Below are 18,589 nucleotides of genomic sequence, written 5' to 3' on the forward strand. Positions count from 1 at the left end.
TCTGCAAACAGTAGCCTTACTAATATGTTTTACATCTTCAATGTTATATACAAAACTACCATTTGCAAAGAAACTTAAAGCAACGCAAAGCATCTGCTTGGATGTAAGAGCACGGCGCAATGGCTGATGTAAAGATGGATGAGATTATGGATCTTATTGACTGTAAAGAAAAACGGTACTGCTCAAATAAAAATGCATAGGGATGTGACAAAAATCCATTCTGGGCTCAAACGAATTAATACAGACTCTTCATCAACAGGATCGTCCATAAAAGGACACGCCATTTCATTCATTTTACATTTATGGCATTTAGAAGACCCTATTACCCAGAGTGACACACATTTTGTTTCAATTTATACAACTGAGCAATTGTGTCCACAAAAGCTTGGTAGACCTGGGATTTGAACCCATGACCTTCTGATCAGTAGTCCAACACCTTAACCACTGAGCTAGCACAGCCCATATTCCTGGTGCTGCCCTCTGCGTAACTGAAATTTGGGAAATGAATGAGGTGTTTAAATGTTGCTTCCTCTTTAAAAAAGGGGAGGAGACCGAAAGAAACTACACCAGGTTACGTATGTAACCCGGTTCCCTGAGAAGGGAACGAGACACTGCGTCAGTGCTGACGCTATGGGAACGCTTCTGTGAGGAAGTTGTGTCTGAGGCTCTGTGTGCACACACGCCATTTTAATGGCTCGGGAAGGACACATGACGGAGTTATTACGTGCCAGCAAGTCCATATAAGGGCCTCTACGTCACACTACTTCAGCTTCTATTTGTCTGAAGGTAGCGCGAGAGGATGCCCGGGGTGTGGCCAGCGACGCAGCATCTCGTTCCCTTCTCAGGGAACCGGGTTACATATGTAACCTGGTGTAATTCCCTTTCGAGGGAACTCGACGCTGCGTCAGTGCTGATGCTATGGGAACGCCAATACCCACGTCGCCACGCACTGGTCGATGAGAGAGCACAAGCAGACTGGGAACAGACCATTAAGGCCCTGCAGGACCTAGGACCCTGGAGAGGGTTCCAAATCCAAGTTATAGTACCTGATATAGGTGTGTGGAGAGGATCAACCTGCCGCAGCACAAACATCTCTAAAGGGAACACCCCTGGCCAAGGCACTAGATGAGGCAATACTCCTAGTGGAGTGAGCCCTGATGCCGAGAGGCGAGGCAAGACCACGCACCTCATAAACCTGAGCTAATGGCCTCCACTACCCAGTGCGCCCGGCGCTGCTTGGAAACTGGATTACCGTTATTCCGGGCCCCCAAGACAAACAAAAAGGGGCAGAGGAGTTACTCCACAAGCTAGAGCAGTGGACATAAGTCCTTAAGGCCCTCAGTGGGCAAATGCAGCCTCTCCTGTCCCCACGATTCATGGGGCAGTTGACAGTAGGCCCGCAGTATCACTGGACTGGGCACCTTAGGGACATATCCTGCCCCGGGGTGCAGAAAAGCCTTGCACATGCCAGAGGAAAAATTCTAGGCATTTGGGGTGGACGATCGACAAGGCCTACAAATCCCCCACTCTCTAGAGAGAGGCCAAGGCTAGGAGCAGAGCCAACTTCAGGGTCAGAAACTTCTCCATGGGCTCAAAGGGGGCTTCCAGCAGCCCCTCCAGGACTACAGGGAGGTCCCAGGAAGGAGGGCACGGTCTGCAGGAAGGCCTCAGCTGCCTGACACCACGCAGAAAGCGAGAGACCAGAGGGTGCCTACCCAAGGAGGCCCCGAGGACAGGCTCATGGTTCGCAGCGATGGCAGCCATGTACACCTTCAAAATAGAGGGGGACAGGCTCCAAGAAAAGCAAGACTGCAGGATCTCCAGCACTGTACCGACCAGGCAGTGAACTGGATCCTGACAGTGTTCATCGCCCCAGAGGTGAAAAAGCCTCTACTTCAGAGCATATAGCTTCCTAGTGGAGGGAGCCCTAGCATTCAGTAGAGTCTCGGTCACCTAAGATGAGAGGCCTGCCTCTAGGGACTGGTCCTCCTCGAGGGCCAGACCCGAAGCTTCCACATCTCGGGGCGAGGGTATAGGATTGCCTGCTGCACCTGAGAGAGGAGATCCTCTCTGACGGGAACCTCCCATGGGGTGCCGTTCAGGAGGGAGGCTAGGACCGTGAATTAACTCGAGAGGGCCAACGAGGGGCAACTAGGAGAAGGTTGACCGGTCGTGGTGCACTCTGGCTAGGACTTGCGGGAGCAGAGCTACCGGGGGAAGGCGTACAGACGGAGCCTCAGCCACGTCCATGCCAAATCCGCTCCACCACGTGAGGGTGGAGACATCACTCCCCGGGCCTCAGCACCTGCCTCGACAGGAAGTCTGCCTCCCTATTTACATGCCCTGGGATGGAAATCGCTCTCAGCTAAAGGAATCTGGTCTCTGCCCAGAGCAGAATCTGCTGTGCCAACCTCAAACGGGGGCGCAAACGCAGACCGCCCTGATGATTGATATGGGGAACCACCACAGTGCTGTCTGTCTGTACTAAGACATGGCTAAGACACCCTGGGGTGTAGAAGAAAGTGTTAGAAACACAGTCCTCATCTCCAGGTAGTTTATGTGACACGAGAGATAAGGGCCCTCCCATAGACCCTGGGCAGGACGGCCATTCTAGGCCGCTCCCCAGCACAAAAGCGAGGTGTCCATCCAAAGAATCTTGCGACGTGACACGCCCCTAGAATGGGACCCAAGGCCAGAAACCGGGGTCTTACCACATAAGAAGGGTACGAAGACCACAGCGTGTAACCCTTAGAACCCTGAGGGGATGTCTGCGAGGATGAAAGCCCACACCCCTGTGCCAGAGCTGAAATGGCCTCATGTGGAGCAGAACCAAAGGGATAACGTTGGCTGCTGCCGACATGAGCCTGAGCACCCTCTGTGCCTCGGCGACAGAGAGGCCTCGGCCTAGCCGAATAGCTTTCACCGCTGACAAAATAGAAGCCACCCGAGCGGGAGACAGATGTGCCCGTATTGTGGTAGGGTCCCAAACCAGCCTTTCTGGTGGTTGTCTAAAAAGGAGAAAGCACACACTTTTCTGGGTCCAAACTGAGGCCTAGAGACCTCATATGGGCAAGCACAGCATCTCGATGGCTGGTCACCATAGCCATCGACTGGGCCAGAATGAGCCAGTCTTCCATGTAATTCAGTACACAGATACCCTGGAGACAAAATGGTGATAGGGCAGTGTCCATACATGGCTGTAAAGCTGGAGTCCCGCCCTGGGAGGGGAAAATGCTCTATGGGCCCTTTCCTCAGGAGTGAGAGAAGTTCCTCTTGGAGGAACACCGCCTGGTGTCTCCCAACAATCGTGGGCAGCACACCCTTGAAGCGCTGAGGATGGTAGGAGAACTGGATCCTGTAGCCTTTTTCTACGGTATCCAGTACCCACTGAGACACCCCTGGAAGAAGTTTCCATGCTGCCTGGCTGTCTGACAGTGGTGTCAACCTCACGCAGACTTCCCGGCTCCCTGAAACTGGCAGGTGCCAACCCAGAGAGATTCGTGCAAGGAAGAGGAGCAGGCACAGACCCCACTGCTCTCTGAAATGCCGGAGGTGGCGTGGCAGGCAGTAGGGGAGCCTGAATGCAGCCGACTGGCATTTACCTCCTGGTGCCTGTTGATGTAATCACTGCATCACAGAACAAGCCATGAGGTAACACCGGGGCATCTAGGAGAGAGGACATATCCTCATCTTTAATATTAGTTAAATTGAGCCACAGCTGCCTCTCTGTGACAACCAGCACAGCCATTGCACGGCCTATGGAGCGGGCACTCTGCTTTGTGGCACAGAGCGCAAAATCAGTGGCTCGGTGGAGCTCATATACCACCTGAAGGCAGGTTTCCTCCGTGTGGGCGATGTAGGTCGCACACAGAGCTTCAGACACAACTTCCTCACAGAAGCGTTAACATAGCGTCAGTTCCGTCTCGAAAAGGGAACTCTGTGTTTAACGAAGAAACCTGCTCCCAACCAGGTTAGGTTCACAGAGTAAGTTACAATGGTAACTGACTCTGAGCATAAGTTACCTCTCTTTCTGAAACAGGCTTTCACTTAACCTCCTTTCTGAAACAGGCCCCAGAGCTGCCAACTTTTGAGTTCAGCTTAGAGTGTGATTTCAGGGTTGGGGTTTTGGTTATGGGGGAGGGGCTTATGGAGGAGCGTGGCATGGTGTGGAAAAAATACAAACACAAAATCCTTGCATTAGCAGAAGTGTATTAAGTATATATTGATTGTCAAAGTATTTGGTATCTGTACAGAATTTCTTGGGAGATTTACATTAAATTTAATTTTCACAAACAGATTAACATGTGTCCCTGACACTTTAGATAACATCCTATAACAGAAAATTCAAATTTATCCATACTGACACCACCACCAGTCAAATATCTGGACATGATTGATGAGTTGTGATTGATATAAATAAAATAATTTTAATATGGGATGTCGTTGACTTGACATTCTGTTCTTAGAAAACAATAATTAACATTAACTACTAGGCATGTCCAGATATTTGTCATCTGGAAATGCTTTTGTACTGTTTTTTATGATAAAGTTATGTAAAATAACTGATCAGTGCTGCAAAACAAACAACTCTGCTAATGCTAACTTAATTCTATATGAACTATATAACAGCATAGGCCTATTAGTTACTAGCCTAAACTGGACGGAGACACGGAGCGCCCTGTAACTCACTGACCTGCCTGCGTTCACAATTCACACGTTGCAGATGAGAGGGAGAATGGAAAATTGTGTATTTCTCTCACAATTGTCACAATAAACTCACTACACTGTCTGTAGAAGAGCAGAACGAAAGTGGAAAAAGGACAGGCTTCATGTTTCTTTTGAGATCTTAAAGGACTCTCTTTTTAAATATCAGAAAGCAATTAAAAAAGCAAAATGTCGACATTTGTCAGATATTATTGACAAGAATTATTCTAGACCTAAAACTCTAATATTATTAATGCTACTCTCAACCCGTTGGCCTGTTTTTTTTTGTGGGGATTCTTCTCTATCGTGTGAAGAATTTTTATTATTTTTTGATAGTAAATTTAGGGATCTCCGCTGGGGCTATCTCCCTCATTTGTTAATCCATCTAATCCCTCCGTCGCCAATACCTTTTTTAGTCAGTTTAATCAAGTCTCACTTCCAGATTTGATGGAAATAGTTGAGCATCTTTTAAGAGGTGTTGCTCTAGATTGGTTTAAATCATACTTTTCAAATAGAAGTTTTTCAGTCCAGATGGGTCAACATTACTCGAGTAATGCTTTTTTGCACTGTGGGGTCCATCAGGGTTGTATTTTGGCTCCTTTGCTTTTTTCTTTCTATACGCTCCCTCCTGGCTCAATTTTTAGAAAACACGGTTTGTCATTTCACTGCTATGCGGATGACACTCAGGTCTATTTGCCTGTCAAACGAAATTCTGTGGGTCTTGAATCTCTTATGGCATGTTTGGCATGGCTTTCCTTAAATTTTTTAATTTTCAATGAAATTATAGTTTTTAGTCCATCTGAATTTTCAAACACCCCGAAACTAGATCTGTGAGGGATGTCTTTGTGTCTGAAATCATGGGTAAAAAGTCTTGGTTTCATTTTTGATGATGTTTAAAGTTTGACCGACAAATAAATTCAGTCGTCAAATGCCTCTTTTCAACCGAGTGCTGGTTCAGAGCTAGCACTGGTGCTGGTTCAAAGTTGGTTCCACTGGCGAATCTTCTAAGAACCGGTTTGCCTTTCCACCAGATGGAGAGCCATCACAGAGCCGAGTCTGACGTCACTGTATACGTCTCACGTTACCCAACGCAGCAACATTAGCGCAGCAGCGGCAAACACAACAACAATGGCGGATGTTGCTTTACTGGTAATGCTCATGGCTTTGGGAACATACATTGGCATCCAAACACGGCGAATCCAATGTGTACGTGCAGCTCCGTGTAATATATATAAACGGAGGTTGTAATCCAGAAAGTACATAATGTTATTTTATCATTAACACAGAAAAAAGTTAGCCTTAGCATGTGTGTGTTAACATGTGTTAACCTACTATCATGTGTGCTGATAAGTGATTATATAGCTGTAAAGTAAAAGTGTAAACATTAGTAATTAAACATTAACTATTAAACATTAGTAAACTTTAGGTACATTCCCCGCCCACAGCCCCTGACGCAAGCGGTTCTTAAGTCTAGACCAGCAACGTTTTGGTGCTACTTAAGAACCACTTTTCCTTGTTCAGAGCCAGTGCTTTGGCTGTCGAAACAGAAAAAACTGGTTCTAAATTAGGCTTTGGCTCCGAACCAGCACTCAAACTGCCTCGGTGGAAAAGGGGCAAAAGCTTGCTTTTTTTCAGCTGCGTCTGCTTTCTAAAGCTAAGCCTTTTCTTTCTTTTAAAGATTTTGAAAAAGTAATTAATGTTTTTATTTCATCTAGGCTGGACTACTGTAACTCACTTTATTTTGGGATCAGCCAGCCAGACAATACTTGCAGCTTGTCCAAAATGCTGTGGCACGACTATTGTGTGGGGTAAAAAAAGAGGGAGCATACTGTATTACTCCTATTTTAGGCTCACTACATTGGTTGCCCGTTTGTTTTAGAGTGGATTTTAAAATTTTGCTCCTCGTTTAAAAATCCCAATGGTTTGGCCCCCCTTATCTCAGTGAGTTACTGACTGAATATCAACCTTATAGATCCCTTCGGTCTTCCAACCAGGATCTATTGTTTACTCTAAAGTCGAGGCTTAAGTGCAGAGGAGATCGTGCTTTTTGTATTGCTGCCCCCAGGCTCTGGAATGCCTTGTCACTGTCCATTAGACAAGCCTTGTCTCTAAATATTTTTAAATCCAGGCTAAAGACATTTTTATTTTCAAAAGCATATGGCTGATGGGATGTTTGTACGATTTTCTGTTTGTTTGTTGTGTGTGTGTTTTTTTTCTGTTCTTAATGATCTAATGGAAAGCGCATTGGTTGACGGAAGTATATAAATATATATATATATATGAGGGCCCTATATAAATAAATTCTCATTGTCAGAATCAGAATCAGCTTTATTGCCAAGGCATGTTTTCACATGCGAGGAATTTGTTTTAGTGACATAAGCTCCACAGTTTAACAGAATGACATATACAGTATAGACAAAATTGTATGTACACATTTACAGGTATGAAATGTGCAGTTGAAATATAAATATATAAATATAGACAATTTGTATGTACAAATTTGCAAGTGTGAGAAATGTGAAATTGAAGTATACAATATATACAATTTGTATGTACACATGTGCAATTGTGAAATGTGCAATTGTATATGTATGTATGTATGTACCGATGTGCAAGTATGAAATGTGCAATTGAGGTATACATAGTACAAATATTAGGTGTTGTGTGTTCCGTGGTGTTAATTGTTCATCAGATGGATTGCTTGAGGGAAGAAACTGTTCCTATGTCTGGTCGTTTTTGAGCTCAGGGCTCTGTAGCGTCGACCAGATGGCAACATTTCAAAGAGAGAGTGTGCTGGATGTGAGGGGTCCAGAGTGATTGAACTTTGCCCTTTTGCTCACTCAAGAGTACAGGTCTTGGAGAGTGGGGAGTGTTGTGCCAATGATTCGCTCAGCAGACCGGACTACCCTCTGTAGTCTTCTGAGGTCGAATTTGGTGGCTGAGCTGAACCAAACAGACACTGAGGTGCAGAGGATGGATTCAATGATGGCAGTGTAAAACTGTTTCAGCAGATCCTGTGGCAGGTTGAACTTCAGCTGATGATGGAAGTACAACCTCTGCTGAGCCTTTTTCACAATGGAGTCAATGTGAATGTCCCACTTCAGGTCCTGGGAGATTGCGATTCCCAGGAATCTGAATTACTCCACTGCTGTGACAATGCTGTCCATGATTGTTAGTGGGGGGAGAGCAGGGGGGTTTCTCCTGAAGTCCACTATCATCTCCCACTGTCTTGAGCGTGTTCAGCTCCAGGTTGTTAAGGCTGCACCAGACAGCCAGCCGCTCAACCTCCAGTCTGTAAGCAGACTCGTCACTGTCCTGGATGAGGCCGATCAGTGTGGTGTCGTCTGCAAACTTCAGGAGCTTGACAGAGGGGTCATTAGAGGTGCAGAAATTCATGTACAGGGAGAAGAGCAGTGCGGAGAGAACGCAGCCCTGGGGGGCGCCACTACTGATGGTGCGGGTGCTAGATTTGAGTCATTGTCATTGTCATTGTCTGGTCTCTCTGCGCGTGGCTTTGCAAGATCATGCGGCGTGATTTTTTTCCCCTCACTGCTGCAAGAGTCTGCGTGAAAATATGGGGGTGTGGCGTGAGAGCGTGAGAATTGGGTCAATTGCGTGAGTCTCACGCTGAATGCGTGACAGTTGGCAGCCTTACCATATAGGATGGGGGAGTGTTTAATAGTGCACTGATAAGCAGAATAAAGCAGTTTATACAGTGTTTTGAAGCTAATGGTCTTCGTGTAAGCTGTTGTTATATTGTTTGGTCCAACCGCCTACTAAAATGTTTGCTGCTAAATTGATCATTTCTTGTGTCTAGAGTAGTTGCTGTAGTGAACAACTAAATTAAACCAGTGTTAAGAGTAGGAAAGTTCATTATTTTACTTAGCTCACTTTAATCAAATCAGTGTCATTAACTGTTTGGCTAAAACCACCAGATAATACCAAATGTCAAATTATAATACCAATAATTCCACACTTACTGTATAGTATAGGACACTTCAGAGTTGTGAGGTGGAGGGATTGGGACATAGTGATGATCACTTCTGAATAGAGCTCAGTCCTTGTGCTCTGTGTGAATCTCACCTCGAGGTGAAGCAATATCGCATGTGAGCCTTGTTGTCCTGCAATTGCACGGGTGTATGTGAGGTGTATACAGTGTATACAACTGCAGGTAAATTCAGTAAAACTTTATGGTTTCATAAAGAAACCAGAAAACTAGAAAACTGTATATATGAATTCATTAGATAGTATTTGACAAATTTTAGTATTGTTTGTGAGATTCATTCTGAAGGCAATTTAAGAAATTCAAGAAAGCTTAACAACCACTGGCTTTACTGTATCACATACAGTGAGACATTTAAAATGCATTTGATGCAAAAACCTTATAATGGGTAGTGAAAGTTGTGTTATGAGCTGTCTCCAGGGGTTTAAAACACAGGTTTTGGACACAGGTTGAGGGTTTGGTGGAGTCTGAGGTCGTGAGCACCGAAGCTGGAGTCGCGTGGGAGTTTTGGTGAATTGCTTCCCACAGTGCAGGTTACGTAAACCAGAACACTTCAATTATTCATCTGTGGACCTTTTAAGATCAACCTGAGCCAGGGCGTGGATACATTCTCACTCTCTCTCTCTCTCTCTCTCTCTCTCTCTCTCTCTCTCTCTCTCTCTCTCTCTCTCTCTCTCTCTCTCACACTCTCCCACTCACACACACACACACCCACACCCACACACACACACACACACACACACACACACACACACACACACACACACACACACACACACACATACACATACATACACATACACACAGACTCAAACATGCAGTCCACAATTCTCAGATCTGATTTGTGAGATGTTGATTGAGTTTCTATAACAAAGCTCTGATAATTGTGATGGCTCTACTTCAAATCAGTGGGGGTTTTTTTTACGTGATGTTTTTTCCGGTTTCTAGGTAACAGGATAAGCTGTATTTGATATCTTAATTATAGAAGAGTGTACTAACTTAACAGGAAAAAGTTAACTTGTTTAACTGATGTTCCCCATCATTAAATGCAACTAAATTGTTAAAAAAAACAACAACACAGAGTTGTTTATTAACATGTTTAAAATTTTGAAACTGTGCCAAATTACTGCAGTATAAGAGGAATAACACACTTGGGATGTGATGTTGTAGGACAGTAATCAGGGTTGTGTCATGGGACAGCACCACCACTGTGGTTTTTTTTTTTTTTACTACATGTAAATATTGCAAGTTTTTATTTAATCTCCAACCCTTAAAGGTAACTGAGCCAATAATAAGCACAGGCTCACACAAATTAGACTGATGAAGATTTGAGGAAAACACCTGGTCTTAGTCCAGTCCTCAACTGTCAACTACTATTGTTGTTGTTGTTGTTGTTGTTGTTATTGCTGTTGCTTTTGTTGTATAATGTGCAGTTTGGCATAATGATGTAAACATTACCTGAAGCTCTTCACCTGTATCTGCATGGTTTAATGAGGTGTTCCTAATTAAGTGGACAGTGAGTGTAAATAGTACATCTCTGACAAATCCCAATTTCCTCAGTGCATAATCAAGACACCATAGAACACAGAGTCTGCAGGTGGTTGTTGTGTTTTATTTCACAAAGTATTTTCTTTGTGTACTTTTTTTCATCGTATATGTACAGTATTAAAAAATAAATCATTTTCATTCGGGATACATTCCACACGTACAGTGCAATGTGGAGCATGTCCCGCTCATAAAGTGCATCGTACTTGTAGTCACGTTTGAATTCACAATACAAAGAGAGAAACAAACAAAAATAATACAGACACTAACTGATAGTTTTACATCACAGTATTGTTTAAACCAGTGATCGTTCTCAGCTGGCCACTTGTTTATCCTGTATGATATACAATTTTCATCCATGAATTGTGCTGATATTTTTTTGCCCTCAACAGGTTTCCATTTTCACCCTATGCATGTAGAAGAGTGAAAAGAAAAGGTTGCTGGCTATAAATGGACATCAATCACTAACAGGACTAATGTGTGTATCTATGAATGTAATAGTCACATTAGATCTATGTTTATTTCTAGTAGACTAATGATTCACTCTTTCTGGAAGTCGTCTTCCTCTAATGTCACTCTCTGAAGAAACAAGATGAGCTCTGCTTAATGGCCCAGAAAAGGGATTTCAAGTGCTCTGGGATAAATTTAACATTTTGCGCCTCACATTTTTAGACACTATTTTTAGGAGGGCCAGATTTAGAAGTAATAAAGCATCCGTGTGTTCGGGCGCTGTCTTTCAAACGCCCTCTCTTCCTGTTTAGAGATACAAGCAGCAGCGTCATCTAGGCGGCTGACAAACCACAAGCCTGAAGTAACTTCTAGTGCCTCAAACGTACACCTCCATGTGAGTTTGTAATGCTATCTAGCAGTGATTAGACAGGTCAGAGCTGAGCAGGAGGCAGGAGGTGGACATCCATCTGTCCACTGTCTGACTCACAGAGGACACTCTAGAGTGAGGGACAGAGCCAGCTAAACCATGCACAAAATCTATTCGTGTCCTGATCTATTAAATCAGAATATGGATATACCTACTAATGATGCAAAAACATCAATGGCTCCAAATACAGTGACTGTCACAGAGGTAACAAACAATCCATCATAGAATTTATTCACAACAATTGTACAGTTTAAGTGTAAAACCCAAAGTACTGCATTGATTAATGAGTCAGGACTGATGGGAATCTGATGAAAGTCTATAAAATATTGGGTCGTTTGTTAATACTTACATTCTTTAAGCTAAATCTGGACCAATAAAGGGATAATGTGCCAGACATCTAGTTATTACTAGAGTGTCTGGTAGTTTTCATCACTCAACATGGCCAAGAATTTTACTGTCACCATGAGAGGCAAACTGACAGAAAAAATAGATTAAAGTGCCAAAATGTTTAATCTCATATGTCTATATGTCTATAGAATACAAATGTTTCCTGGTATGTCAAAGAAACTTAAAGGCTCTAGATCAGAACTCACATTTTTAAGCACTTTTTTGTAAGAATGTATAAAGTAGCAAGATATATTTAAATTCCTGATAGGTTCTAGGTGTATCAGACATTTGAGGTTTGTACCAAATACAGAGAGATTTCAGATCAAATCTATCCGAGTGTTTGCGTAGCACACACTGGAACAGAAGATATTAGACATGAGGGAAATCTGACCATTTGTACAATGATGCTAAGCAGTTAACGTGGTCAGTATCACATTTGCCTATGTTTAAGTAGGGGCTAAAAATCTTCACTTAACCTTCAGTATTTCTTTCAATTTTAAATGAAGAACATTCCAGATTTTCTGTATATGAACAAATTACTAAATATGTTGAGAAAACAGAGTTCCTGAAGGATTCATTCAGTAAGTTATTTTTAAATTCCAAAACTGGAATATGAGACTCTTTCTTGCAGGGATTCTCAATTTCTAAAAGTAGACAAAAAATTTGAATAAAATCCCACTATGACAATAGGTACTGAAGCTTTTCCATTACGTTACACTCTACATAGTCTCTAACTGAGGTGATGATAGAAATTATAATCCTTGTTTATCTTCTTTTCTGGCAAAGATATTAAAAACAATAAGTAAGAAATACTACTTAATTATGGCACTTTTTGCATCAGCAACACTCATTTTGCTTGTTTTTTTTTAAGAAACCACTTACAAGAATACGGATATTATATACATACACGCACACACACGCACACACACACGCACGCACACACATTGATACCACCAGGTTGTAAAACTCATGCCCTGATGTGTATAAAAATAGAATGTATCTATACAGCATTGCATATGAAAAATAACCCTAGTGCCCCTGAAGAAACTGAATTCATGGTGTCCCTTTAAATACAGTTCTGGAAATATGATACCCTAATAATACAGACTGGCATCAACACATCAAGATTTGAAGTGAGCACACATTATTGGCCACTGATGCCCACTTGAGATACAAGTGAGTGATGTGAACACACAATTTCACACGCTCTTTTTCTTTCTCATATGCACATTTTCCAAAAAATAAAATAAAATAAAATATTTTCTGTGTTCAGGCTATAAAATAAAACTCAAAACTTAAGTCCATCAGTTAAAGTGTAGGTCAGTAAAGTGGCTGAGGTTTGTGTGTGTGTGTGTGTGTGTGTGTGTGTGTGTGTGTGTGTGTGTGTGTGTGTGTGTGTGTGTGTGTGTGTGTGTGTGTGTGTGTGTGTGTGTGTGTGTGTGTGTGTTTTCAGGGCCTTCACCAAACTTCAGACCCCTAAACTTTCCTAACTCTGATTTTGAAGAACAGAACTTGTTCTTTGACCTGTTTGTCCTGTTCAAGTGTCAAGGGTAAATTAGCTCTAGTTAAGTTCAGTTCAAAGCTGAATTCGCTCTGCTCAAGGTTAAATTAGCTCTGTTCATGGTCAGTTCAATGTTGAATTAGCTCTATCGATGGCCTCCTTGAGATTTGCATTATCAATGGACAGTGCACATTGATAGATTATTGCAGTTATTATGAAAATAAGGCTCAAAACAAGATCATAGGTTTTTAGACACGGGAGTGAAAAGGATTATGTCTTTTTTCCCCCACTCTTTCCAGAACAAAATGTTGTTACAGCCATTTTCATGCATTTGGTTGACAACAATGTGTACACTTCACTACTTGAAAGAAAAAAAAAACATCAAAAGCATCAGATGCATCAAAATGCACAATACAAATGTGTATGTTCTATTAATAATTTGTACACATGAATGACTGTTCGAACGGTTTGCGACTCCACTACCATCTTAATTTTTTTTTTTTTTTCAGTAGTGTAATCTGGGATTGGTTAGGGCAGGTGCTAGTCCCATATATTTTAAAGGACATGTGATTCTTGAGGGGACAAATGTTCCAGTGCCCTGGATTTTTTTTTTTTTACATGGGACACAATTTTAAAAAGCTAAATTTCGAGTTAGTCTACTACATGAGCATTTATGGGTGGATTTAAGACACAACCACAGTTTTGAACTATAGCACATAGTCTATTTTCATTAACCTCAATTCAAGAACATTCAGTCCAGTGCCTGCTGCCCCAGTTACCTGATACCAATATACTCTATTAATATATTTATATCTACACTATGCTCATGATTTTTGTGTATCAGTGTTTCCATGGTTTCACAGTAAAGTTGTCTTATTTACTGATGATCTACACTTGGTGTTACACTGTAACGAAGTGTGTAATCTAGGTTTCAAAGTCAATGCATAATTTTAAACTCATAAAGAGATGCCAATCGTTATAAAAGGTTTAGGTTAAAAAGACAGGGCAGGTTTTACTGTGTGTACCTTTGTAGAGTCCAGGACTTTGTTCATTATTATATAAGACAGGGCAGGTTTTACTGTGTGTACCTTTGTAGAGTCCAGGACTTTGTTCATTATTATATAAGACAGGGCAGGTTTTACTGTGTGTACCTTTGTAGAGTCCAGGACTTTGTTCATTATAATACTTGTGAATTTCATGTCAATTCGGATTAGACTGAGGTACAAGAGAAGGTCGTTGCATGTTTTCTACAATCTAATTCAAGCCCATTTTTCAATTCAAATTAAAAAAATAATAAAGTTGAACGAAGTAGCTCATTAATTCTACTCCAATGGTAGCTACTAGGGTTTATTGAATTTGCAGTTAAACATTTTAGTCAGTATCAATCTCTGCATTCTTGGGGAATAGATTAACTCTAGATTCCTTAATGGTTTCTTCAGACTGTTCCACTGGGAAAACCCATAAAAATTCCATGTGAAACACTGCAGCAGGTGCTTACCCTTTTTATATAGGACTCTGTATTGACATCATGGCTTGGAGGTTAAGGCTTTGGGCTACCAATCAGATGATTTTATGTTCAAATTCCAGCACTTTTAAGCTGCCATTGTTGGGTTCTTGAGCCCTTAACTCTCATCTGTCTCCATTTTAAGACACTTTGGATGAGAACCCTTACACATGCAGCTTTGTCAACCTGCCCTGTCTTTATCGCTGCCTAATAAAGTTATCCAAAACAGCTGCACTAAAAAGCCTGTGGATTTTGCTCATACAGCTTTGTTTTTTTCTACATTATAGATAAGGAACATGGGGCTTCAGGAGTGGCCTGGTCTGTGCACTGGCTGCTGTCCATGGTGCTGAAAGGCAGTGCATGTACATGTACTGCATCTATGGCAGTAGGTTCATACTCTATCATACCAAGACTTTCCATGGAATCTAGACTGTTGACCAAATTTAACAAGCAAATTTTTCATTTCGATCAAAACAGTCGAAATTCTGGTCACCAGTTGTTGTTTTTTTCCATTTCTATAGCCTTTTATGTCTCCAATGAAGCTATTCCTTATACAAAGGCCATTAGAAGGCACAGTGACCAACTCTGATGTCAACTTATAAAGAAGGACATTCAGAAGCAGACTAATTTTGGCACCATATTTGATTGATGTATATGGCTAGGTGTGTGTGTGGATAGGGTGCCAGAACTTATGCCTTTGATTTAAGATATAAAGGATTTGTTTTCATTAAACCTTAGCTTGAACCTTTTTTATTTCTATTGTGCACAATTTTGCCTACTGGCTAGATATGATGAAATTAATCACACCATTGCTTTATACTACAGTGGACACTGATCCCCACATGTAGTAAAGAGCTAGGAGATATTTTAAGCCAGTAGCCATATAGCATGATCAAGTAGGTACTTTTGTTTTATGTGTGCTTCTCTTTTTTATTTATTTATTTATGTATTTTTTGGAGGGATGGACAAATGTAAGCTAATCATATGTTATCTGACCTATACGTCACTTGAAGTCCTTGGTCGTTGCGAGAAATTGGCTGGGACACATCCGCAGCAGGCTAGCCACAGGGATTTCTGAATGTCTGGGTTTCTAAAGGCGTATATAATTGGGTTTATGACGGAGTTGCATGTCGCTGGCAGTACTGTGGCATATGTGTAGATCATTGGGTAGCTAGAATCCGCCACAATTGAATACATGGCAAAGGGCATCCAGCATGCAGCAAAAGTGCACAGAATGGCAGAAAGTGTAGACACCCCTTTAGTGGTGGAAATAGCCATGAACTGGTGCTGCACAGCAATCTGCTGTGCGTGACGGAAGGCAATCTTACAGATCTGCAGGTAGAGCTGCATGATGAGTGCAAAAACAAGCAGGAAAGTCACCGCAAGGACCACTGCGTTGTTCTTGGTGACTGGGCGACAAATGCTGCAATGGGCCTCGTCCTGGAGACAGTTCCATCCGAGCACAGGCAACAGGCCTAGCGTAATGCACACGAGCCAAATGAACACCACCATCACATAGGTGAAAGTCATTGTGCGTTCCGTATTGTAGGTTAGTGCGTTGTAGAGAGACAGGTATCGGTCCACGGTGATAGCCAGGATGTTGAATACAGATGCGGAGAATGCAGCAATGAGAAGCCCGACTGAGACCAGCGTGACAAACTCTGTGTTAAACATGTAGATGAAGATAAAGTTCAGAATCAGGCCGAGACCTGCAAGTAGGTCCGCAAAAGCGAGGCTCCCTATCAGGACAAACATGGGTGCCCGCAGAGTAGGAGTGTAGAACAGGATGGCGATCACAATCGCATTCTCACAGGAAATGAGTGTCCCAGTCACACACAGTGCAATGTCCCAAGGGCTAACAGTAAGGGGCTGCAGGTCTGCAGTGTGCACAGGCGATGAGTTGCGTGCGTCCTGGAAATTCCACACGCCGACTGAGTTCAGAGAGGAGGTGTTTTGAAGTTGGTTGCTCATTGCTGCTGCAAGAGAGTGAATCATAGCTGAGAGAGAAAAAGAGAGGTAGAGAGAGAGAGAGAGAGAGAGAGAGAGAGAGAGAGAGAGAGAGAGAGAGAGAGAGAGAGAGAGAGAGAGAGAGAGAGATGCGGTGGATTGAGAAAATGGGAGAAGAAGGGAGAACATATCAGAATGACCTGTTTAGGACAACCTCCAAATATGAACAAAATAATTATCTACAGCTAACAGATACAGAAAGACTTGAAGTAGAGTTACTATTTGCAGCATCATCGTGTGCTGTAATTAACTAAAATAATGGGCATTTTTGTGAACTATCCCACTATGACCCATCAGTGGCACACAAAGCGACCTCCACCCTTCCCAGGCAAACACGTCGTATTCACACAGTATGGAAATGACATCATTTAGAGGTCAAAATTGTTTATGTCGCGCTCATTTGTCTTTAATTTGCGCCAAAGACCTTGAGCAGTTCTTTCAAATATGCACCGTTCGCTTTGGTTCTATTTTTAGAAACCGTCTAAAAATAAACCGGGTCTCCTGTGCAGGAGTCGTGCATTGCGCCTCCACAACGGCGCGCAACCACAGAGCTCGCTTCATTCATAAATGTTATTCCCAGTGACCCTCACGGTGTTCATCAAACTAAACTAAACAACAATTAAGACTGAGAAGGATTGTTTTGAGGTCAATACTCTGGCAAATGTTACTGAGAACAAAGGAGAGTCATTCCGGCGCAGTTAAGAACCGCCAGTGAAATCACGCAAAGACGTAAACATCACATCGTACCTTAGTGCCATGAAGCTGCAGTGAGTTTCCCTCTCAATGCGCGCTCTCGTACGACAGAGAGAAGGATTTAGAGGACACAGTACAGAGGAGTGGAAAAATCATCAGGTCCTTATCCTTTTCTTTCCATATTGTCCTGTGTGATCAAACGCAGTCGTGGCACTTCTCAGGCGGAAACCTCGACACCCAGAGGCGCAGCATCAGCAGCAGCTCCTCACTCAGCATTGCTATCAGTGCATGAAGCTGAGCCGCGGCGCTGCCTGGCTTTGATATGACCCCGCCCCCTCCGCAGGCCACGCCCACGATGCTCCCGCTTTGACGTCAAGCGGCTTCACTACAGTCATGATCGACTTTGTGAATCAGAGGCAGACATAATATTAATAATGAAGCGCCTGCAAGACAGCACGAATACAGAGTATTTTCCATAGCCAGCATTTTATATATATATATATATATATATATATATATATATATATATATATATATATATATATATATATATATATATATATCAGGTCACACACCACACACACGGTGTCACAGTGCCCTCTCAGAGATGTGTGTAACACCTTCACATGTTGTGTCTTACGTTTAAATAATGACACACCGATGGTTCACTGATGCTATTCTTAATCCCAGATGTGTACACTGAATATATGACATCTCTATCCTGTTACAGTGCACTATGTTCACAACTGCGAGCTAGTTGGCATCTCGTCTTCAATCTTCAATTTCTCCGTCTGTATTTGTTACGGTGACTCCGCTTCCGTGGTTTATTACGCAACAGCTTGGCTCTAGCGTAATATTTCCATATGAGGATTGAATTGTCCTTGAGAGAGGCTGGTGTGTGTGTGTGTGTGTGTGTGTGTGTGTGTGTGTGTGTGTGTGTGTGTGTGTGTGTGTGTGTGTGTGTGTGTGTGTGTGTGTGTGTCTGTTTGTGTCTGTGTGGAGGTACAAAAGATGAACCTGGGGGTGTATATAAAGTGGCAGAGCAGTGAAAGTTCCCTTCTGCCTTTGCTAAACGTTACAGCATCAGTTTGTGTGGAGTTTCGCATTATTCCCCTGTGTATGAGTGTCTTCCACGTTCTCTTGTTTTCTCCCAAAAATACGCCATTCATGTGGATTGGAAACTTTATATAGCCCCTAGATGAGGTGTACATGGTGATGTGGAATGTACTGGCATCCCATCCACAGTGTATTCCCACCACATACCCAGATTTCCCAGGATAAAGAATTCTGCTTAGAATCAAATAATCACTTCAGGCTAGATGAATGAATGAATTTGTGAGTGTATGAGTGTATTCAGAAATGTATAGA

At 42.6% G+C, this 18,589-nt stretch overlaps 2 protein-coding genes across 2 annotated transcripts in view; both read right to left on the reverse strand.

The window, feature by feature from the left end:
• Positions 1-18,589, reverse strand: part of LOC113663171 (E3 ubiquitin-protein ligase TRIM39-like) — a 537,569-nt gene that overhangs the window by 210,947 nt on the left and 308,033 nt on the right. The window lies entirely within an intron of this gene.
• On the reverse strand, positions 12,855-17,525 carry gpr185b (G protein-coupled receptor 185 b). The gene is made up of 2 exons (XM_027178406.2): positions 17,276-17,525; positions 12,855-16,518 (listed from the first exon to the last, which is right to left on the reverse strand). Exon 2 carries the CDS (start codon positions 16,514-16,516, stop codon positions 15,518-15,520), a length of 999 nt encoding a protein of 332 aa, XP_027034207.1. The 5' UTR covers positions 16,517-16,518; positions 17,276-17,525; the 3' UTR covers positions 12,855-15,517.

This window comes from Tachysurus fulvidraco, chromosome 1 (assembly GCF_022655615.1).
Source record: "Tachysurus fulvidraco isolate hzauxx_2018 chromosome 1, HZAU_PFXX_2.0, whole genome shotgun sequence".
Classification (NCBI taxonomy): domain Eukaryota; kingdom Metazoa; phylum Chordata; class Actinopteri; order Siluriformes; family Bagridae; genus Tachysurus; species Tachysurus fulvidraco.